At 30.0% G+C, this 24953-nt stretch overlaps 1 protein-coding gene across 1 annotated transcript in view; it reads right to left on the bottom strand.

Moving 5' to 3' along the window:
- MS3_00010949 (uncharacterized protein) overlaps nucleotides 1-24953 on the bottom strand; it is a gene marked incomplete at both ends in the record, with an annotated part of 38417 nt that overhangs the window by 6560 nt on the left and 6904 nt on the right. Inside the window, 8 exons of the mRNA XM_035732926.2 lie at nucleotides 775-858; nucleotides 2760-2795; nucleotides 4673-5074; nucleotides 7157-7540; nucleotides 8635-8802; nucleotides 10939-11056; nucleotides 13131-13188; nucleotides 13693-13745. Coding sequence (XP_035589912.2) covers nucleotides 775-858; nucleotides 2760-2795; nucleotides 4673-5074; nucleotides 7157-7540; nucleotides 8635-8802; nucleotides 10939-11056; nucleotides 13131-13188; nucleotides 13693-13745 — 1303 coding nt within the window. The remainder of the gene's footprint in view (nucleotides 1-774; nucleotides 859-2759; nucleotides 2796-4672; nucleotides 5075-7156; nucleotides 7541-8634; nucleotides 8803-10938; nucleotides 11057-13130; nucleotides 13189-13692; nucleotides 13746-24953) is intronic.

Raw genomic sequence — 24953 nt, 5'->3', positions numbered from 1 at the left:
ACTCCTCAGCAGTGCGCATTCCAACCCATGACCTATCAGTTTCGCGCCAGGCGCTTAACCAACTAGACCACTGAGTCGGCATCCAATGGTGTCAATGTCTAACTTCAACCAATCCACGAAGTTGCGCCACCGTACACCATTGTCTTCAGTGAGTGGATATCTCACAACAGACCTGGTTAAACTCCACTGGTAACGGCTTCTCACTAGAACTCCAGGAAATGACTGGTAGGTCACAGGTTCGAATCTCGCAAGGGGCGTGATCGTGAATGCGCACTGCTGAGGAGTCCCATACTAAGACGAAACGGTCGTCCAGTGCTTCCAGGTTTTCCATAGTGGTCTAGCTTCAATTGACTCATGATTTCAATCTGTAAGATTTATTTATTGACTGCACACTAAATAAAACTTAAAACACACATTTGTTCAATATTTTTATAATGCTATATATAATACTCACAAGTAGTTCATGAATTTATTTACTTGGGTTATGGTGATTCATTCAATTTTCAAGATAACTTTCCACACAAACTGACATCTACTGAAGACTTTTCAAACCTAGGTAGCATTGAATAACTATTTATTTTCGGTTGAAATCCTTTTAGAATGACACATTCACTAACATATATTACCAGAGGATCTATAGGTTTAGGCTGTTTTCAATATTATTGTATTATACAAAATATGGAATAGAGGTGTATTTATTTATCATGAACCAGTTAAATGAACAGTAAAAAGGTTCCAATAATAAGTCTATATATATTCATATAATTAACTAACTATTCCCAGAAGTTACATTCTCATTAGTTTGTTCTTCAGGATCATATTGTGAAGATTTCTGTGATCTCCGTGTTTCTCCATCTCCTAGAATACAGAGAAAATTTATTTGTTTATAATCTGTTAAATTAATATTGATAATTAATCTGAGGACTGAAATAGTCAGACCTAACATATTCTTTGAAAATGATACTATACCTTAGACACGTATGATTACAGATAGATCACAAAATTTTGTATCATGTTGAATTATTCAAATGATTTCTGAAACTCTTTGCTTTCGCTTAAATTCCTCTGTGTTAGTTTAGTTCTTAAGAATACAGTTTTTCTTTCTGTATTGAAGCATATTCATTAAGGATAATTAAAGTAATAAACCGTTGGATGACGGCTCAGTGGTCTAGTTGGTTAAGCGCCGAGTGCGAGACTGGTAGGTCCTGGGTTTGAATCCCGCGAGGCGGGGTTGTTGGATGCGCGCTGCTGAGGAGTCCCACAATGGGGCGAAACGGCTGTCCAGTGCTCTCAGATTTTCCATGGTGGTCTAGCTTCAATTGACTCATCATCTCAACTATTGAAATTATTACAATCTCCACAAAACCCTTTCTGATAAGAAAAATTACTAATTAGTCTATTTGTAGTAATTTTTTTTCAAATAGACTGAGTACTGTATCTAATTCGGGTTCTTTAAACTAACAGAAATATAAGTCACTATTCATTTCAATTTTATCATAATTCACAAATACTTCCAATGATAATACAATTCTAATTTATGTAAAAATAGAATAAGTAAGAGAATTTATAATGTAATCAGCCGCATGAAATATGTAGTAACTGTTGTAAACATGGTAAGTAATACTGTTTTTTCTCAAAGATTATATTAAATTAATCCGTAATTAAATATGTTTGCCCATTACTGTTGTCACTGTGCGATCTATCACCGTTATTCTTAAATTCTTTCAAATACTTTATTGTTACATTTGTTGATTATTTGTATAATTCACTTATTCTTTATTCACCTTTCTGTGTTTTGCCAAATTTTAGCCAATTTCACGTTCTGTGATAACTTTTTCACCCTGATTCAACGAATGTATCAGATAGCTTTTACGTTAATATTCTAGTATATCAGTTTAATTTTAAGTACCTATGGTTATTTCTCTCACCCTTTAAATCATTTAAGTTATCTGCCTAGGCTATTTTTTGAAATCTTGTTTATTTTTAATTATTTGTCAATTCTAAAACGTTTCCTCAAGGAACGTTTCCGAAATTCCGGATAATACGAAGTACAATTAATTGATCACTAAGTAGTGACTAATGTCATGCTTGTCTAGTACTTTTAATGCCGATTGAACTCGATCGATCAAGTTGCAATCGGACCATTACGTTGGATAATTCGAAATCGCGTGCTCTATGTTGAGATGTTAGATAGTTACAGATAGTCGATAGGAGACTGTGAGACTAAGTTTAGCACCATTTACACTCGTCAGTAAGGTGTGCTGCACGGCAACCTGATCAACAGAATTCGATAAGTACCAAAAGGAATAGATAAACATGATACTAGTCACAACTCACAGACTAATCAACCGTAAATACCTGAGTTGCAGAGGAGGTTAGTAGCTGCTTGAGTAGCTCAATAGCACTGTTTCAAATTGTAAGACTGGGTGATCCATGTACGATCTTACAGCTAGTATCAGTTCCCCTTCCCTTACAGGTACGCCTTGTAGACGGGTTCCTACTAGCACAAAACTTAGATCCAATGTTTTTTGAAGACCACCTCCAACCACCCAACAAATATCAAGTAATTTGTATTTATTACTTGCCGTTGCTCAAGTTCAATAGTGTTGTGTACTTCCAAATAAACATCTTACGATTTTGATGTTATTTAGTATCCGTTAATTCATCATTAGGTTAATATTCTTGATGGACTGTATATACTTTATTAATAAAAAACATATTACATGTTGATAAATAAAAATCTTAGTAATACAACGTACGTGAACCCATAGACTTCTCCTTTAATTCCCGATTTGCTACAAAGAAAATTAAACAATTGAAAAGAAATTTAAAAAGATGTTCAACTAGAAAATTAGATATTCCACATACCATTGAATGTTGAACAAGTTTTCTTGATAAAAATATGTCATGAATATACGCACAGCTATTTAGGAAACAAAACGTGGCTCAAATTTTATGCAACTGTCAGGCGATCGTCAAGAATTCGTCAACCGAGGTTTTCTTCGTTATCGCCTTCGAGATAGCTATATTTAGTCTTAATAATTCCATAAAAGTTGGTAAAACCATACTTCGGCGACGAACAAATCAGTTTCGAGATAATGACTTCATATTCATAGTACACTTATGGTTCTAAAGTATGATGATTGAAGAGATGTGTAAGAAATGCTTTTCATCGAACTAATAGGTTTTTAGTATATGGGGCAGACGTCTGCAAAATAATATTACCAACACATTTCCACTCTAACGTCTTCTATATTAATCCTTATTAGTGTTAACAAGCGTAATTTTGTTAACTCTCTAACGAATGCACACACCAACAATATAGAGGCTGTACAGTAATGATCAAAAGCTACCTACTTCTGTTTTAAATTACCCATTAAATTCACTCGAATCCTGATTGATAAATAAGAGGGGTAGTAAAATTTTCCACGACCATTATTACAGCCATTCAGGTTTATTTTTGAAGTATGGTTTTATTAGAAAAAGTTCTGAACTATTATTACTTCTATCAGTTCAGAGAATTATAAAGTTAGAACTTCATCATCTTTTACTTCACTGTTAAATGGATTTTTTTAGTAAATTCTCACAAATATTAGCGCCTTTTTATTTAAACTAATTATAGATAAATCTCTACATAAGATTTTATGTAACATCTGACGATCTAACTACACGTTATATTTTTGTAGTTACTAATGTCCTAAGTTTTTTATTTCTGAGATGATAAGAACATGTAAGAGAGATTTCTTGTGAAATTTCTTATAAAATATGACTAAGTATTAAAGTGTGTATATGTGTCAAGCTCGTGAAAATCTATTTAATTTAAGAAACAATTTCTATCACCGAATAACATTCTTTGAAGAATCATAGAAAAGAATTCTCTCATATTCTAATATGCATTTATTATCAAAGAAATAAGTTATGCTAGAAGTTGGTCAGACACTCACAAGTGACGCTGAATGTGTACAGCTGTATATTATCAACAGATCTAAGTTAAAAATGCGAACCGATTGTATTTTGCTCAGTCCGCTACCTAAAGGCTATGGATTTGGTCCTATATAGAGTAGTGGCTATAAATTGTTAAGGAGTTCCAAATACAGATTAGATGTCTTCAAGTTCTGTTTCATTCACAATTATTATCTGTTATAAAAAGTATATTGTTTTTCACAAATTTGTTTGAATAATACATTTTTTGTTATTGTGCTAGAGAAAATAATAAAGAAGCGAGTAACAAATCAATCAGATGATAGAAAAGTACTGACGAAAAATAATCCAGTTATATTACCTGCGCCAGATTTTGTACATAGTGACGATAACCCTAAATGTATATTAAATGAATTCATTCCGTGTTATGAACTTATAAAGTTAGTTTTTCTGCTGACAGTCTATCGTTACAAGTTTAATCTAAACGTAACACTTTATGCTTTTAGGCCAAATGTATACAAAATAGTCATTCAACGAGATCACTAGTTTTGTGGATAGATTTTATCGGTGACATCCTATTTCTTACTATATAGTATTAACCTATGAAAATATCAATTCCAAGGACAATTCAAATTTCGGTGTTGTACAAGATTACGGGAAAACGTAGTTTACACTTTTTCGTACAAACAAAAACTAACGGATTACAACTTGTTTCATACAAATCATTGGAAAAAAACTAACATCAATTTACCTATAATCCATCGTACCATATAAGATAACTCATACCCTGTTGTACTCATTCTAGAACTAGGTCTTCGTCTAAATACTGATTGTGCTCTACGACAGCGTCCACGACTTAAACCAGAATTTTCAGTTGATAAACGTCTATCGCTTGACATTGGTTCAGTTGAAATTAATGAAGATGCTCGTTTTTTAGCACCATCAGGTGGATTTAAATAATTTTTAAAATCGTGTGAATCAGATGACAAACGTGGACTTTCATCTCCATGTAGATATGATGAATGATCCAAATGTGAATTGAGATCGTCGATATCTTGTGGTGAAGTGATTTCAATTTTTGGTGCATTTATTTGTCGACTATTTATTCGTTTATCACTGACGTGAATATTAGGAATTGTAACTTTTTCTCGATCTGCATTTTTTGTAGTCAACAAAAAACATTGTTGGTATAATAAATTTAATGGCGTTTTATGAGAAAAATGTACTTTTTTATTCTTTCAATGTGATTTTCATCACGACTACAAGTCAAGTGGTAAATCTATGAAAACCTAAAAACACGAGCTCTTCATGAGTGCTTACCCAAAACCTCATATGGAAGAAAACTTAAGTCTATCGAATCTTGCGATGTGTACGGTAGTTTCAGGTCACTAATTACAAATCTGAATGATTCAGATTTTTAATATCAATCGGTTAACTATAATGAGTGACCCATATTTAATATAACAGATAAATTATTATCTTACACCCGACCTGCTTCATTCGATAGATTATAGTCTCCAACTAAATGCTTAATGATTGCATTATTAAACTGGTCATTAGTGAACATACAACTATCCAACTTAAATATAAATGAAATGAAATAAAACAAGCATCATTACCAAGGTTTGACTTGATAATTCCAAATAAACTGAGCATCGCGTAGATCGTTATATATTTGTAATATCTTAATGAATAGAAAAACTAGATTTTCTGACGTTTCGTGACTCAGTGTAGATCACTTCTCCAGGAAATAAGTAACCTAACTAAACTTGAGTTAATTTTGATTTGATTATTCATTCTCTAAAGAAGTGACTTACACTGAGTCACGAAACGTCAGGAAATCTAATTTTTCTGTTCATCGGAATATCTCAAACGTATTATTTTTACTTGTGAAATAAAACAGTTTACAAATTTATTATCATAAAGATTTAGTTAGATAATTTATCTTTTCAGTTCAGGTTTATCGACTCAAATTAAAGCTGCACCTTCTTATACAGATGTCGGTGGTACTATCCGGCTTTCTAGACAGAAGTATATGGAGCAGGGTTCTAACCTGTGACCCATTAGACGAAATCTGAGCGTTTTACAATAGCTGGATTACCTGTACATATTATTTCATGGCATAAAATAATAGTTCAATGGTCCAATTACAAATATAAAACTTTTTAAACTTACTTATGACTTTTAAGTCGCATTATGTAAAGCATTAAAGGATGAGTCAAGTGATATCGTAAAATATTCGAAAAAAAGTGTTTCTTATTGAGACGTGGCTTAATTAGAGGCTATCGGAAGCAATCAACATTGAAGAAAGTAGTGAAAATCATTCCTGAGCGCCAATTAAAAAAAACCCAAGCCACTGCATAACATCATTCATGAAAGCCTTTGTAAGATTTTTATGTTATGATTCTCTAAGATAATTCAAAATTACCGAATCTGGTATGTTTTATGTACATCTCTTCATGATATCGAATACTCTATGGAATCCATTTCCAGAAATAGTCTAGTTACCTCTAGTATGGTCTATAAAACTAATCGGCCTCTAGTTATCAAGTTGAACAGTGGCTATCCATCCATAAAACTGGACACCGTGCTCACTATATATATTGCGAATCACCTGAAAGTCAAAGCCCGAATAGCTTGTAATCTAAGTTCACGTTTCCTGTCATGCATCACCAATCAACTAAGAGACATCCTTTTTTCTCTTTGTAATTTGAGTTAGCAATGATGTCTAGAAATATAATGACAGCTTTATTTTCAAATTACTAAGCTCAAAGAATTCAACACTTTCAACATATTTTTTATACAAACAAAATAATTTTCTGTGTTATCCACATATGCACTCGACAATGTAAATAACTTTGGCGTTAGAAATGAAGCAACCACCATAAAAAAGATTGAACTATCATCCTAAACATGGATTAATTGTTATCATGTTTTTTTAATAGTACAGTAATCAACTACATAACATACTAACTCCCCAAAATCCGGTCACCATTACAGTACCTGACTGTTGAGAGAAACGTTATATTCATGAGTAATTTGCATAACGTCATAAATCCATGTCACTTTCATGTAAAACCTCATCTGTTTGACATGATACAAATCATTAGAAACGAAAAGCTTTTCACTTAAAATCCATCTGATGACAAAAGTTTTAATCGCTAATTGACTTATCTCAATAAATTATATCATGGTTCCATTGTTACAGCAATACAAAATACTTTTTTTCACTTACCTCTCGATTCAACATTCCCATTTAATTTAGCATTTGCTGACAAAACTGTTTTTTCAGGTAAAACTTTCTCGGAAACAACATTTGAATATAGATTTTTCATTCCATCTTCAATAATTACATGATTTTGCAATGATTTAGATTTCTTAAACTGATAAAAATTGATTTTCTTTCGAATTCTTTTCAAAAACATAAATTGAGGACAAATGCGTTGACATGTTTGTAATAAATTTTGTCGTTTACGACTTAACGTGTTTAACGGTTTTGAAAGAATATTTTGTAAAAACAATGGAATGATACTATGTGTTCCATTTTTTCTTTGACGATGCATATAAGTACTACTAACCCATGTAGTTAATACATAGATTAAGTAGAATACTAAAAATCCTACACGGAAAAAATTAATTATTTTTCAACAAATTAAATATTAAGATTGGAAATGTTAATTCTAAAGAAAATAATAACAATTATTAATCATTAACATTGAATGAGAGCAATTAAATGAATTATTCTAAATCAGTGGCACAAAAGGTAATATGTTCCTCTGTAGATTTTGTAGTCATACATTTGACTCCTAGTGGGGTTCTGAATATGCACCACTTGAATTCCTTAGAATAGGACAAAACAGTTGTTTGATAATTCTTAGTTTTGAATACCACTACACTTGTTGTCTGTTTGTGATACATAAAAAAAAGAATAGTTATTATGTCATTTATCGATCAGATAAGAAACAGATGATTGAAAACTAGTTATTATGTTTATAATATAGTTTAAGATTTATGTTATTAAAGTCATTGTATACTACTAACTTATTCATTTAGTATCGAGTAAGCAGCCAAAAATTTAGAAGTCAACTTCTCAATTGTTGTTATATATTTAAAACCTTATTCTATGTATGATTTTTAATTTTCATAGCCAAATTGTCTTGAATTAACGCTCTTATTTGCTTCTACTTGTTCCTTATAATTATCTGATCGAAAAAACTAGAATGTTAAATGATTTATGCAAGGAAATATCTGATAAGACTACATTTTATTCTTAACCATTTTTACAAAAAAGTAAACCGATCCTACAATCTCGTAACTGACGTTAATGAGCAATGCTATTGGAAATGTATCGAATACATTATTCATTTTTAGCGATATCAATGACAAACTATTGAATTTAATGTACTTCATATCACTAAGTTATACAGTACCACATTTTTTACATTAACATTAGGAAATTTCAGACTATTTATGATCGATATTAGTATTTGTGAACAAATTACATTTGTCTAGATCTTCAATTTACAGGCATGGTTTACATATATGTATATTGATGATAAAATATCTTTATTCTTTTCCATCAATCAAGAGAATTAAAACATAATTTTCATTAATTTATTAAAAAAAACTTATTCATCTTATTTGGCTAGAGAAATTTTGAAACTAGTGTTTTTATTATTTTCAAATAAAGATGAATAAGCATAATCAACTGACCAATAGCGTCTGCGAAATAAATTTTCCGACGGATCAAAATTGATGCAGCCCAACTGACAGCAATCATATAAAATATGGTATCTTTTAAAAATGGTCTACGACTGAGTTTAAATGGCTTTAAAAAGATAACCAATCCAGCTGTAACCGTATTTACCAGAAGACCAGATCCTAAATTAAAATAAATAAATAGATAAAATCAATATCCATGATGATGATGACGATGTCTACTTTACATTACTAGTATAAATGGGCAACAGTCTTTACTATTCTTAATATCATGTTTTGAATTTAATTTCACTTGTTATGATCTTCATTTTCGGTTCATGTACCAACTTTAACTTGACTAAATAAAATATGCCCAGCATTTGTTTCTAAATCAAATTACTGTTTGTAGCTTTAGACCATTTGCAGCTAATATGAAACTTCGATATGGAATTCATTCATTTTATCCTGTAAATGTTATTATTATCAAGGAATCAAGTTGTATGACACCTTGATATTCAAATGAATGTTTTGACAAAGTTTTAAATACCATGAAATAACTCCATTCTAAAAGAATATGCATAATTGGACGGTTAATAATAACCGTTCATATAAACTTTAATGTTATTTCAGTGACTAGAAGTTCTTTGAACTTCATATATTGAATACATTTGAAAACCAAGTTGACTTTCTATATATGAAGTAGTTAATTTAAGTATTAATTTTAAACATTTATTAACCATGTTATAACCCAGTGAAGATTAAGTTACAGGTAACTTCCGAGGACTGTTAATAGACTAGTATTCTATAAATATTCTTATTGTATAATTATTCAATAATTACATTAAAAATTCAATTCATATTTACAACTCATACGATTAAACTTAAATTAACTTTTGAACTTCACTAATTTATATTTCAAATTAAAAATTATACAACAGTTTAAAAATCGCCATAGAATATTCAAAAATGAAGAATATCTGAGCAAACAACTGTTTTCAATAACTTCATCATCATGCTCTACAGTTATAAGTCCATAGTTGTGATATTTCACAAAGGCTAAAATAAGGCATGTATTAATGAATTTAACAATGTTGTCTGTTAAAAATGGTGAACGTTTGCATCTGTTACGATATATATACTTCGAAATTGTATTATTTGCAAATTAGAAAGATCATTCAATAAAGGTCAAGATGATTTGGAGTAAAGTGTTGTAAAATATTGTAATTATGAACTTATAACTGTAGAGCCTGATGATGAAGTTATTGAAAACAATTGTTTGCTCAAATATTTTTCATATTTGATTATACAATAGTTTGTTTGATTTGAATTTTCAATAATTCATTCGAATAAATTGATTAGCACTTTTTGGATTCAAATATGAAATTTACTGGAAATATGACAGATGATGTTACTATTTCAATAAACAACTCAACTCTAAATTTAATTTGTCATTTCAATCATTCTAACTTATCTTTAAGTTTTAGTTGAATATGAAAACTTGTGTGTATAGTATTGAGTACTTAGTAAAATATTTGTAGATGTTGAATGGAATCTGTTATATCCGAGCGAAGATTAAATCACTAGTAACTTCTGAGACATATTAATTGACTAATATTATCTATACATTCTTATGGTATAACTATTCAATAATTAGATTATGTATATTTATATTCCTTTTATTATAAGCTTTACTTTGACCTATAATTTATTATTGTACGATTTACTGTTCTTAAGCTATGTTCAATTTATTGATTACTGCCTCCTACGTTCACAGCCACTTTTTGGCTTTATTGTGTACAAATATTATTTCCTATCTTATGGTGCGTTGCGGTCTGTTTGTTCGATATATAAAAACATTATGTTTGAAACATAAGATTCGATTCGATTGATTCACATAGTGGAAGCTGGTATTGGTGTTCTGGACTCAAATGGACGGGCTAGGCGGACATAGGACCAATAAGGACGCTAGGCTGTTCATACCGGTCGAACGTCATTGGTTTAGCACAGTGCTAAGATTGTATAAGTCGTATTTTGATTGGTGGATAGATCACGTGATAAAAAGCCGGATATAAAATCACAACAGAATCATTCCAAGAGATTGATTTTATTCATTGTTTCCAATAGAAATATTTTAAAGGTTTAATAGTAGATGTTTTGTAATTTGAATCGTAAAATGAGAATCATAACGTGACGAACATCATACAACGTAAAATGAAATTGTATGTTTTCGACAAATTTAAAAAGCTAATTACGATAAAAAGTAATCCTTGTAACAGTAATAAATATTTATGTTTTATGTATTTATGAAAATGTACCTACCTAATAAAAACCCTAATCCAAGTCCTTCATCTGGTGCGTCAGGATCTCCAGTCGTAATGGCTGTGACTGCACTAAAAACATCTGGAGCCCCGTTGCCAAATGCTAAAAGTGTAACTCCCTAAAATTTCATTAAAGAAATTAGTTTTAAAAGTATATTTCAATAATTTTTCACAAATAGTCTAAAATGAGTAATACATAAATCGATCATTTCTGACATAATCAACTGGCATAAATTATATGACCTTAAAAGTGAAAAGAAAATTTATTTTTGAATATAACTAACAGTGGAATTCAGGAAACGCATTTCATCACATCTAGGACTCATCTCCTGGATATATATGTATTCATGAATACATTCTTACTAAATAATTATTTTCTAATCATATCCCGGTAAGCTGTTATATTTTTCTCGACAGTTCTTGAAGTAAAACTAATTATGTACGGAGTTATTTGAATTCCAATAGTTCATTAATTTCAGTCACTCACTACCTTCATTAATCTCAATGTCAATAAAACACAAATACGAAAGTTGCGATCGTTGTAGACCCAAGTCAATAGTTATTATGAATACTACCATCTATAATTAACTCGTTTAGAAATTCAGATCTTCCAATATTTTCCTTTGTTATCAAAATTATTTTAAAATCTAAACACAACCCATAATTTTTGAATGGATGGAAATCATATGATCTTATAGTCGATTGATACTATGCTTTATTCCTTTAACTTGCTTAAGCTCATATAAATGTCCATAAACAGTTTGTATTTTTACTGATTAAAACTGTGTGCAAAATAATGAAACATTAATATCGATTCAACTTTGTGCTCAAGAGCCATTAGTTATATTTCTTTTCAAACGTTTTATTTATTCTACAATGCATACAGTATTCAATGGTTGAAAATAGTCAGCAGGAAGCCCTAGACCAAGATTTCGTGCTATTTAACATGCATCAGTAAGGTAGATCTGCAATCTTGATTAAGCTGATCCTCATACGTCATTCAGTGTCATATTTAAAAACGCTACAATTGTACTATTCAGTGTACTTCTGATCACTTGTAGAACTGAGATTTTTATACTAAGAGATAACCAATTGGTAAATAACATCATTATTGACTAGGCATTATTGTTGATCGAATTCCATCACCGATAAAATACACTAGAATACATTTTTGACTCAAATATCAAGAAGCGGTAAATTTAGACCTAATGTTTTTTTATTAAATATTCACCAATGGAACATCTACACTCGTTATGAAATTCAAGTACTATGTGAGGGATGGTCACATTCCGATGAATACATTTGATTCACCACTGAAAAAACTACAATGAGTTACTTTTATCCCAGTTGCATATATTAAAACATACGACTTTTAATCTACATTTCTATAATATGTTTTAAACTATATATTAAACAAAATTGACGCTCTAAAAATGCCTATGAATATAAATTGAAATTTCTACTTTTTAGTTTTATGGAAGTTGATTGTTCTAAACTTTATGTACATTTCAATGTACTGTCTGAACAGATCGCTTCGAGATAGTTCTTGTATTCAGTAACCGAGATACAATGAATGCACTGAATGAATTGAAACTGAATTCGTTTCCTAAAAGTCCTATTATTCTCCCCTTATACAATCAATTTATGTGAACAAACAGCTATTCAAGCTTATATTTTATTCATATGAAATTATAGGGATAAATCTTAGTCAATGGCTCTAATGCAACCAAACCAAATAAAATATGATGGGCTGGTAAGAGATCGTTTTCTGTTATCAGTTCATTGCTATCCTATCGATCTATGAATGGGCACACATTTATGAGCTATATAAGTGACTAATAATATTTCTACTTTACAACAATTGCTTTCATACCTTCTTTGTAACTTGATGATTGAGTAAAACTTAATCTAATTCATTCCTACAGTATGTTCTCTTCATTCTTATTAATTAGGTTCAATCAAGTTCTAGAAAATGAATCATGTGATAACTCTTATCGAATCCACCTCTATCTTCTGGCTTGCCAAGTACATACAATGACAGTAATTAAGCATATTCAGCTTAGATAATTATTTAAACTAGATAGAACATATTTAAACTAGAATATAAAAATTTGCACAATTTAGTTGTTTATAACTATTTACATTTAAAGTTTTTCTTACTTAAAATACAAGGAATCAAAGCATTAAACTTACCGCTAAATTTTGACTCATCCGTAAACTTCGAGCCAAAGCAATAAGAGAGGTACTAAAGCTATGAGAATGTATTTTTATGAGAGAAAAGAAAGACTATACTAAATATGATCTATTAAAACCTATTAATATATAATGAAATGAATGATAAATAGGAAATATTTATCTCGTCTTATATAGTGTATGTACAAGCTATCATATGTAGATTTCACTAATGAAATTTAGTTGCAAAGTATTTAAAATTAAATAATCAGTTCTTCTCATCAATAAACATTGTTTCTATTAGTTACATACTACTTAGAAGTAGCTTCATTTGTTTTTCAAAATATTGTTGTTCCTAGACGGTATTTCATGGAATATTAGGCTGATATGAAAGGATATTTAGATGGTACAAAAACAATCACCGTTCTTATATACCACGCGACTTGTTCAAGTTTCAGTATGAAATTCTTCACTTTATTCAACACATATGAGATTTTACAAAATGTGAAATCTGCACACTTTAAGAATGTATCCAATTAAATATTTTCTTAAAAACATTAAATGAATAAAAACGGTTGCTTACAATGAGTCAGATATTGTTGCAAATGCCCCCAATAATAAAATAAGCCAAAATATCTGTAAAAATAAATAAGTAAGTCAAACTGTTACTAATTCATAACTCAAAATTAACAGATACAATGTGAACATTATAAGCAAATAGTGACCAAACGAATACAGGAGAATATATTTATGTATACATATAACAAGGTAATTTTTCTAATAAACAGATATCAGCCGAACAGTTGATGAGAAAATATCAAGAAGTACTAAAAGACTGTGTTTGCATAGTTTAGAATTTCTCGACCAGTATATTGTAGATGTTGTTACTCATGACCGTCAGATAATCTTTCGGGAATGTTTTTTCCAGAATATATCAAGTTTAAAATCAAATCAAATTGTATCAGAAATATTTGAAAGTTTTAAATGTTGGTATAGTTAGACGTTGTGTGTAACATCATGTATTTGATCACATATTATGATCAAAATTAAAATATACGTCTTAATAAAATCAACTGAAGCAATCTATAATATACACGTTTCACTTAAAGTATTTATCATAGTACTCAGAAACCGTTTAATAACAAAACAGTTGATCTAGTGTTGTACCACCTGAAACATTATGAACTCATATTTTCACAGTTAAAATCACGAGTCGATCTAGGCTAAACCACCGTTAAGAATATAAACACAAGATCATGGATTAATTGAAGTTAGATATTAACTCCTTTGGATTCCATTTTAGTGGTCTAGATGTTAGAATACACGCGCTAGACTAAAGGCCCTAGGTTTGAGTCCCGCGTGCTAGATTGTGCATGCGCACTGCTGAGAAGTTCCAAACTAGGATGAAACAGACTTCCAGTGCTTCCATGTTTACAATAGTGATTCCAATTTTGAAAATACTACAATCTCTACAGATCCCCAATATAGATCTTATACTTATCAATATAGTGAAGTGTTTTTCTTAAGATATATCGGTTAAACTAGAATATATAGGGTTTTAAAAAAAGATATTGTATTCTATTCTGGAATATTTCTGTCGTTGGCAGTATCAGTAGATAAAATGATTTGTTTGTTTATGTGTTTGTTACTGATTATCAAACTAGGCATAAATCACTATTCGATATATTTAAACTCTATAATATTTGATAATTGTTTTAGTAATTAGTAATTATTTATGGAGCTAATTAAATATTATCTTAGAATAAATACTTGTTAACGGTAATAAAACCTAGTTGTTCTACATTATAAACTAGAAATACTTTAAAATCATTGTTCTATCAATTCATTCACATCCTTCACAAAAGTCCTAACTCATCTTATACTATATTTAAAAACCATTTATTTTGACGTGATAAATGAACTTTTCAGAGCTTAATAAAATAATAAAAATCTATAAGAAGGTTCACTATCTCAACTGAGTTACAGAGTGTATGGTGGATAACTTTGTTGAAATCAAAAAGATGATCAGGTGATTCAATTTTCAACTGATATTGAATAAATTAAAAGAATAAAAATCTATTATACAAACTTCACTGAAATTCACAGTAATCCATGCAAATAAGCTCAAGGATTATTCACATGAGATATATTTTGGAGAAGTATTGCTAAGAAGTTTCAAACTTTGAAAAGCAAACAATTGTCCATGACTTTTGGATTTTTATAGTTTACTTCACAAACTGACTCTATTTAGATAACCATAACTTCCATAAGTCTTCTCATATGCTGTTAATTACCCTGTGTTTATTAGCGATTAATCTCCAAGATTAATCCTAAGGGTTCTATTGAGAAGCCCTTACTAGTAAAGTTTGACCATGTCGATGTGAGGTCGTTGCACACCAACGGTTTAGGAAGATAGTTGTGTAATATCAGGAAATGATTGAAGTTAGACATGTAAACCAATGAACTCCGTCTCAGTTGTTTTTCACGAGACACGAAGGTCTTGCATTCGACCCCTTGTGTGACCACTGATGTGAGTTGTCCGATACTAGGACAAGCAGCTATTCAGTGATTTCTGGCTTTGACTGGTTGTCCAATTAAAGTCATTTCGTAATATTATCCATATAACTTGAAAATTTTCACCAAATTCCATCTCTTCTGTTTGTCCAACGCAAGTTTAATTGTAGTGAAAACTATCGTTATAAATTCCCTAAGTATTTCTGAAATATCAATGTACCCAGCGTTTGCAGTAAAAAGGTAATTAAAAAGTAGTTAACACATGACTATTTAGAGAGACACAGTAACAAAGAGAACAAAACAGTCTCATTTCGTCTACAGTTCATAAATTGATGTAAAATACGATGCCTTCATCATCACTGGTCACAAGTTGTTTGTTTTTTTAAATTAATTTATGAATATTTATCAGTTTCTGTATAATCAACACACCTATTTACAAATTTTTTATTTGTATGTATAATACAAAATGAATTTGGACAAAAACACAACTAACACATATTTGATAAGATAACTATACTTTGTTAACACATTCTATACAATCTAGTTCAGTTCAGTTCTTGTCTTTCATATTACCGTCTGCTTTTTTTTCTGCCTGATAGGCCTATTTAGGTACTTTTTTTATCAAGTCTCATTACAAATGCACACACTAGCATTTTTTCTTTAAAATAATAGTCAGATGTAAACAAATGATAAACTTCATTTTCACTTTGTTTACTAACTTAATTTCGTACTTGTTTATTTGTTTGTTTGCCTGTCTTTGGCTACTTTAGTCAAGAATAAACCTTGGATATATTATGCAATAAATTATCAGTTACTTGTGCCAATTTTCACTTTACCACTTACTGTTCAACATATACAAATACATATATTATATTTATTTAATTATCAATCTCAAGTCTTATGAATTTTAGTTTAGATACAGTTTTGATATGAAATACACACTTAGAAATTTATACATAGAAATGATTTCTGTATAAAACATAAAGATCTATCGTCGCTCAACACTTTTTTTAGAGAATGTCATATTAAATCGAATCCCGCGAGCGGGATAGTGGATGTGCACTTCTGAGGAGGCCCACAATAGGACGAAACGGTCGTCCAGTGCTTCCAGGTTTTCAATGGTGGTCTAACATCAATCGGTTCATGATCTCAATCAAAAATATTCTTTTTAATTGCCATTAAAATAATAAGCATTTTCACCGAATTAAAACACTAATTTAACAAGTCTCATAGTTCTAGAAAATATTGTGATAGTACTAAGATTACTCACCATTGTTCAGTTTTATAGGGTATATATATTTAAATGTTGTCATACAATTTATTCGAAGTTATTAACTATTTCATTTTGGCAAAAATGAATATACAATATGAGTAGTTATCAAGTATACATAATAATTAGTAATAATTATTAATCAGATAGATGTATCCTAACCAAAACTATTCAGCTTAATTGCTTAGATTGAGTTCTTTAGCTGTATACACGCGTCCTGGATTCCTGTACTACCCACCATCCGTCTCTGCTTATAATGCCAGTGGCTTAAGGCAACATTGAGGCAATCCTCACAGGATGCACATAAATACTGTTTACGTGTAATTTAACTTTATCATTATATTTCTTCATATTACTTCCATTGGGAGTCATAAAACTTTAATTTGTTTTGAAACTATAAACTATAGCATTTTAATTTAATAGACAAATGATTCATTTTAGTTTAAGCATACGGTTAATTTTTAATGTTAGTCAGTAATACGTGTTATTTCATATCAAAACCGCTTTTATTACACAGTAATGAAATCTATTCTAAAATCTTTTTTGGAATCCTAAACCATTCTCTACCAAATGAGCGATGAAACTAAATTCATGGATAGATATAGATATCACTTTATGAGCTAAGTGTTATGTTCAGCTGTTTCACGAATCGAAAAGTACAGCATGTTCTACATATTACTAAATCTTCAGTCAAATTAAATTGTCTTCATTTTATACTTAATTAAGATACCGTAGATACCATCAATCACTGATTGGCAATGAACTGAACATTCTGAGATGAAAATTACGCTTTTTACATTATATAACAATTAATTAAGTTAATGTACATAGATTAAATCCACCAAATGCTTGGTTTCAACACACTATCAATTTTTTTTAAACTTATGAAGAAGTAATTTATAAACTAATCGTAAACCATTTATTCTGAAGTAGCTCATATTGGAAATTCCAGTTATTCCTAGAGTTTATCAAGATAAGAATTCAATCAACTAACTTGCATCCACGCATATGTTATAACTTAGTGTAAGACCAGTGAAAATAATCGAAAGCACCCCTAGGTTCAAACAAGTCTTATCAGTTTCAGACAGCTTATATATCACTTGCGTTTGCAATGAATATAATTTAAACCAAAAATTGATGACACAATAGTCTTATCAACTTACATATTTTTATTCGAATGTCGCTATGATAAATACAGTGGCCGTGAACGTTGACCGTCAGAAATAAAAGTTCCTATGTAAGAACGTCACCTCGTTTAGTTCATCAATTAAACTCAATAGATTCATTTTTTATTTAGATGATCATATAAACATTTTGATTACCCTTAAAGCAAATTTTACCACAAACAACAATCAACTAGAAAGTCATTGAAAATCGAAACTCAACGAACATATGTACAACTTTAGTCTATAACTCTGTAGTGATGTCTACAAATGATCCTCTACAAGGTTAAACCCATGACCTTCTAGTCTTTAGGCAAGCACAATAACATTAGGTGCTTATGTTGGATCCCAGTTGTTTAAAATATTCAAAGTACCTAGCCTTATTTCATGTAAATGATATATTAATATCTCATCTATCTGGCTGACTCCCTGAGTAAAAATTTTCTCTTTACAAGTTGAATAAATTTAGTAACATGAATCATCGAATTCCGACCCAACAGCTTAAAACTTAGAACCTCTGGAGAAACTTTAAGGTCCTGAGCTTGATTTACTATGGATTCGTTGGTCTGTGCCACTAATATACTATCAGTTAGGACCGAATCGATGTTCAATGTACTGCAGTTCTTAGTAGTTTCCCAAATGATATATATATATTTGAAATTAAAATCAAATCATTTGCATTGTTAAAAAGTTACCTTTAATAACACTTAGCTTAATTTTAACGTGTAAGCACAATCATCCCGTCTCAGTGTTCGATAAAAGTGCAATACCTATCATTTTCGAGCATTTTTCCTTCCATTTAATATGTCAGTTCTCTATAATATTGATAATGTTGAACTGCTGAAGGTAACCGGACAAGAAACCGTATATCTAGATTTTGTGCCATTTTGCACTCATCAGAAAGGTGTACTGATGCTTTCTTTAAGATCTAAACCGTCTTCACTTAACTTCACAATCTGAGACGAACCTTAGGTCTGAGGTTTCCTATCGATTGCCTCCAATCACCTAACATAGTACAAGTGATACCAATTCACTTAGATTAGTGATCTTACTTCAACTTCGTCTATAGAATTTGATCAACATTAAAGGACTAAACAAACATGACACTAGTCATTACCCAATGATTAGTCAATCATAGACAGTAATAGTAAGTAGTCATCGATTTGTACAATGATATTATATACTGTTTTAATAAACCTTTATATAATTATACTGATTTTTAAAGGTCAAAACACCAAGTCAAACACCACAAGAAAGGATAATTAATCAGATAACAAGCTAATACAGATTAAAAATTATGACTAAACAATGACTAATATGGCTCAATACAGAGGTAAAAGCAAAGAAAACGGATAAACACTTTCTATACAATAATGATATCAGAGAAATTATGTCTGATGACACTAAGTCTTGTATATTCTACTTATATTCATCAATAGTAAAAATTAAAAAAACTAAACTACGTAGTACTAGACATTAATCAATCAATAACTTCACTTATGTATTCAGTTTACAATATCACAACATAACTAACAAATATAACTAGATCAGTGATTAATATTATTATCGTTTTCTAACAAAAGCTCTTGTTGGTTGAATATAATGTAGAAGAGACACTTCATTCAGAGTTATTATTCATTAAAACCTGACGCAAACACAACATTTATATAAGGGGATTTGTGGAGATTGTAGAAATTTCATAGTTCAAATTGTAGCTAAACCATCATTGAAAACCTGTAGTAGTGAATGTACACTGCTGAATAATCTTATACTAGAATGAGATGGCCGTCTGATGCCTCCAGGTCTCCAATGTTTTTCTAACTAATATAAGTTCGTAAATTAAACTAACAAATATTTATATTCCATCGTAAATAGTCTAATGCTTCATTTGAGATTAAAAACTGCTTCATTAAAAACAACAATCTATCTGATTGATCCAATTAGTAAAAGCGAGTGTTTTTCTAAGTTCGTTATAAGTCTTAGAAATAAATTCCATCAGAAATAAAACTCAGATCAAAAGAAACTAACTACCAGTTGTTTCCAATGATGGAATTACTTACTTTAATGACACCATTTGTAAACTTAGTAGGAAAACCTAGATCATTACTTTTGAAAACCAGTATTTTGATATTTTCTTTATTAAAGAACTGATAACCATTGATGTCAAGAAGAAAACTAGCAAGAGAGGCAATGTCACATTTGTTTAATGTATTATAAACATACACTTCGTGTTGGTTTAACCCAAACAAAACCATTCTTCTTAGTAAATATACTACTATTAAGTCATTGAAATTAAAATTGGAAAGTTAACATTCTCTTATCATATTTAACTCATGATAAAATTTTTCTAACTCATATGCCAATAGGACTCTGTTTTTTTTCATCGTCATCGTTGAATGACCTAATGAGTTTCAGTTAAATGACATAATATCAGAAAACTAAATATTATTCTAGAACAAGTTAACACTGAGTACCTGATATCAATCTTAAGGTATAAAAATTATCTTTGATGTTGGTTTTCAGTTTAGTTTCATGGTTATGTTATGTAATATGGGGTACCTAGACTGTCGTATGCTCTGATGTTCAACTCGTGACTTTCAGGTTGCCTGATCTGCCAAGGACGATAGGACAGTGCATCTAACATATAGTGAGGGAATGAATAGCATTTTACCTCTGACGTCGACTTAATAATGTAACATGCTTGTTCCAGGATCAGAAGATTCTAGCTTTAATCCAATATAAATTGTTTTACTGTTTTGATGCCCAAGATGGTATAATGTATTTATTTTAAAACACTATGTTTCTACCGGGAAATTGATTACAAAACTTAATACCTAACAAACTATCAAGCAAAATCAATGAATAGATAGATAGATAGATAGATAGATAGATAGATAGATAGATAGATAGATAGATAGATAGATAGATAGATAGATAGATAGATAGATAGATACATAGATAGATAGATAGATAGATAGATAGATAGATAGATAGATAGATAGATAGATAGATAGATAGATAGATAGATAGATAGATAGATAGATAGATAGATAGATAGATAGATAGATAGATAGATAGATAGATAGATAGATAGATAGATAGATAGATAGATAGATAGATAGATAGATAGATAGATAGATAGATAGATAGATAGATAGATAGATAGATAGATAGATAGATAGATAGATAGATACATAGATAGATACATAGATAGATACATAGATAGATAGATAGATAGATAGATAGATAGATAGATAGATAGATAGATAGATAGATAGATAGATAGATAGATAGATAGATAGATAGATAGATAGATAGATAGATAGATAGATAGATAGATAGATAGATAGATAGATAGATAGATAGATAGATAGATAGATAGATAGATAGATAGATAGATAGATAGATAGATAGATAGATAGATAGATAGATAGATAGATAGATAGATAGATAGATAGATAGATAGATAGATAGATAGATAGATAGATAGATAGATAGATAGATAGATAGATAGATAGATAGATAGATAGATAGATAGATAGATAGATAGATAGATAGATAGATAGATAGATAGATAGATAGATAGATAGATAGATAGATAGATAGATAGATAGATAGTTCCCACAAACTTTATAAGTAATAACAGCCTCAATGATATACAGTAGTGACCTTTTTTTATATAACATAATATGCATAAAATTATTTTCGAATGAATGTGAAAAATAAAGCATTGAAAAATTGAAAATCTTCAGGTTTGACTAAATTAAATATGCCAACCCTGAACTGTGTATTGTATGTACGAAAACATATACATACGTATATACAACGATTTCTTATATATTCAAATTGGTTTAAACAACAAAAGATTATTTACAGGATTTCAAGAATACAAATAAACAAATAAATGGTACAGGGTCAAATGTGAATTAAATTTATTCCTTTACAATTTACGTTCTTGTCAACTGAATCATAGTGAAAAGTATTTATTAACTCCGCTACCTCTATATGAAAATATACACTAAATAAATAAATATTTTTGCATAGAAATACTAGTTGCTTTACATATAACTTATAGAAAAGAAAGTATATGCATTAAGATAAAATTTGATACATAAAGTTTCTCTATATTTGTCAACCAATAAAAGAAAGAGTAATTATTACCCACTCATGTGAGATGTACAAAGATATACACTTATCAGCCAATACTTGTTTGAGAACCTTCTAAAATCATATTGATGATTAAAGCACTTCCCAGGAAACTGTTTAATATTTCCCCCGAATTTGGTCAGTCAAAATATCTTTGCATAACATCATTATTAACACAGTGTAGATTATTTCATTGTGTATTACAAAGTACTAGACTTGGGAAGGAATTGGTTGGCCTTAAAAACAAATCTTATGTAAAGTTATGAACATTATACAAATTTCAAACTAATAACAAATGTAATTGTCTAAGATCAGTCAGTGATGTAAATTTTGAAATCCAGTAATCTCTGGTAACCCCCTTTAGTAATGATAATAATGTACTCGCTAATAATAGGCATGCCTTGGCTATTGGATTCTGACTCAGGAGTACTGATGGTCGAAATTTATTCACGAGACTTGAAAATCTTTGTTTGTTTGACAGTTAGTCTATAATATAAAATTTGAATATATGTAAATTAAACTACATTAAGTATGTTTGTTATTTTCGGTAGAACGATGATGGAAAATGGTTTACACACGTGGTCAAAATATCCAACAGTTTGATTTGGGAAAATAATTAAAACAGCATAACCATAGCAGAATTTCATAGGTCATGTGAAGATAAGACTGACAGGATTAATGCATGTTACATCAGTCTAATTAGAGCGCTTAATGACAATCATTTAATACAAGGGAGAGTAGTAGAGCAGTGAACCAGTTTAAATGGTAGTAATGATATTTATATTATCACTAGTGGTTGTAAAGTTTAACTCATTAACAGTATGGGGATGTGGAGATTGTTCATTTTTATATTCAAGTCATGAACCGATCAATGTTAGACCACCAGTGGAAACCTGGGAGCACTGGACATTCGTTTCTTCCTGGTATCGTACTCCTTGGCAGTGCGCATCCACTATTCTTTGAGCGGGACTTGAACCCGAAAAACCGCGAGCTTGACGGTCCTGGGTTCGCGGGACAGTGGATACACATAACTAGGGAGTCCAGTGCTTGTACGCAACGAACTTCTAGTGCTTCAGTGTTTTCAATGGCGGTCTAGCATTGATCGGTTCATAATCTTACTTGAGCAACATGAGTAGACTTCATTTCTATAAATGTAAATCTCAATATATCTGATTATTTTTTAGCCACTGAATAAAACTTTCTAGAGTACTAAACTTATTGCTATACTTCACAGGTTATCTACAAAAAGTATTTTTTGGGACTAAATCCTTTCAAAACGTTTTCATTTAAAGCAGTTCATTCATCCAAAGTTATAGTCTTAATACAGATTCCCTTATTCAAAGCTGAGAAAGCGATAGTTTTCTTTATCAATAATATTTTTCTAGGCACCTAACTAGAAGTAAATGAAAATTACTTGCTCAAGATTATTATCAGCACACTTTTTCTTATTCCATCAGATTGAGGGTGTTGCCCGAAACAATGATGAATAATTTACAATTAACCACAAAACTCAGCAAAATGCTACCACATATTTTTAACATTATATCTTGTTTAATTGAAGGAATTTTGAGTATAATGGTTTAATGCGTAGGTTGGGTTTGCCATAGATTGATCTTACTTTCTCTACCACTAAAAACCAGAGGGGACTAGACATTTGCTACATCCTACTGCAGAACTTCTCAACAGTGTGTATACACAACTCCAACAGAGATCGAACAGTTAAAACCACTGGGTAGGCATCCAATGGTACAATCCAACTTCAACCAATTATCGAAGAAGTACAACAACCATTCACTGTCAACAGTAATAACTATTTCACTATTAACAAATATAAACTCTACTAGTCATAACTTCTTATCAGAATTTCAAAAACAACATGAAATAAGTCATTTATTAGTTGGCTAGTTGGTGTTGTTTAGCGATTGATATAATACGTCGATTTAGATTGTTTTAATGAATTGATTCATATCAAGATTCATTTCTCCAGTTTCGTTTATTGAACTAATTTTATGAATATCACAGTGTGTACCTCTAGATTATCCAAACCTTACATAGGTTATATATATATATATATATATATATATATATATATATATGTCCATTACTTTAAAATTAAAGGTTAGTAAGAAACTACTGACATAAATTAATACATCACTATCTCTTAATTCAATGAATTTAGGTTGATTCATCTAAGATTAATAACATAACTAACTCATATATATATATATATATATATATATATATATATCGACATGTATATAGTAATACTCAGTTGAATATATGTTCACAAATCCATGAACACACGTAAGTTTGATTAAGTTTCTTTCAATAAAAATGATTTACTTATCAAATTTTAGATTTTCACAAACTACTCTCTACTATCTTACATGTATCTATGCTTGAAATCTCATGCTTACATTAACATTGTACATATATGTATATGTACAGTTCAATACTTCAGACCATAAACATTTAAATCTTTATACTGTATACAAATAAATAATCAGAAAATGCATAATTTTAATTTGATTTATATCCAGTAATGTGAATAAACACAGAAAAGGGTATTCCTTTTTTAAATTCGAAAGGTCATGCTATATCTCTAGATTTTGTTTTTATTGAAAAAAAGTAATATCTATTCTGTGTCATATCAACTAAAAATTCTAATTTCAATGTTCAAATCAATATGAGTTTAATTATTAATGTTTTGCAAGTACATATAAACAGTATCGGTTAACTCATCATTGCCAA

The sequence above is a fragment of the Schistosoma haematobium genome, chromosome 4 (assembly GCF_000699445.3).
Source record: "Schistosoma haematobium chromosome 4, whole genome shotgun sequence".
NCBI lineage: Eukaryota > Metazoa > Platyhelminthes > Trematoda > Strigeidida > Schistosomatidae > Schistosoma > Schistosoma haematobium.
Note: the sequence above shows the minus strand (reverse complement) of the source record. Positions and strands in the feature narration are given on the sequence as shown.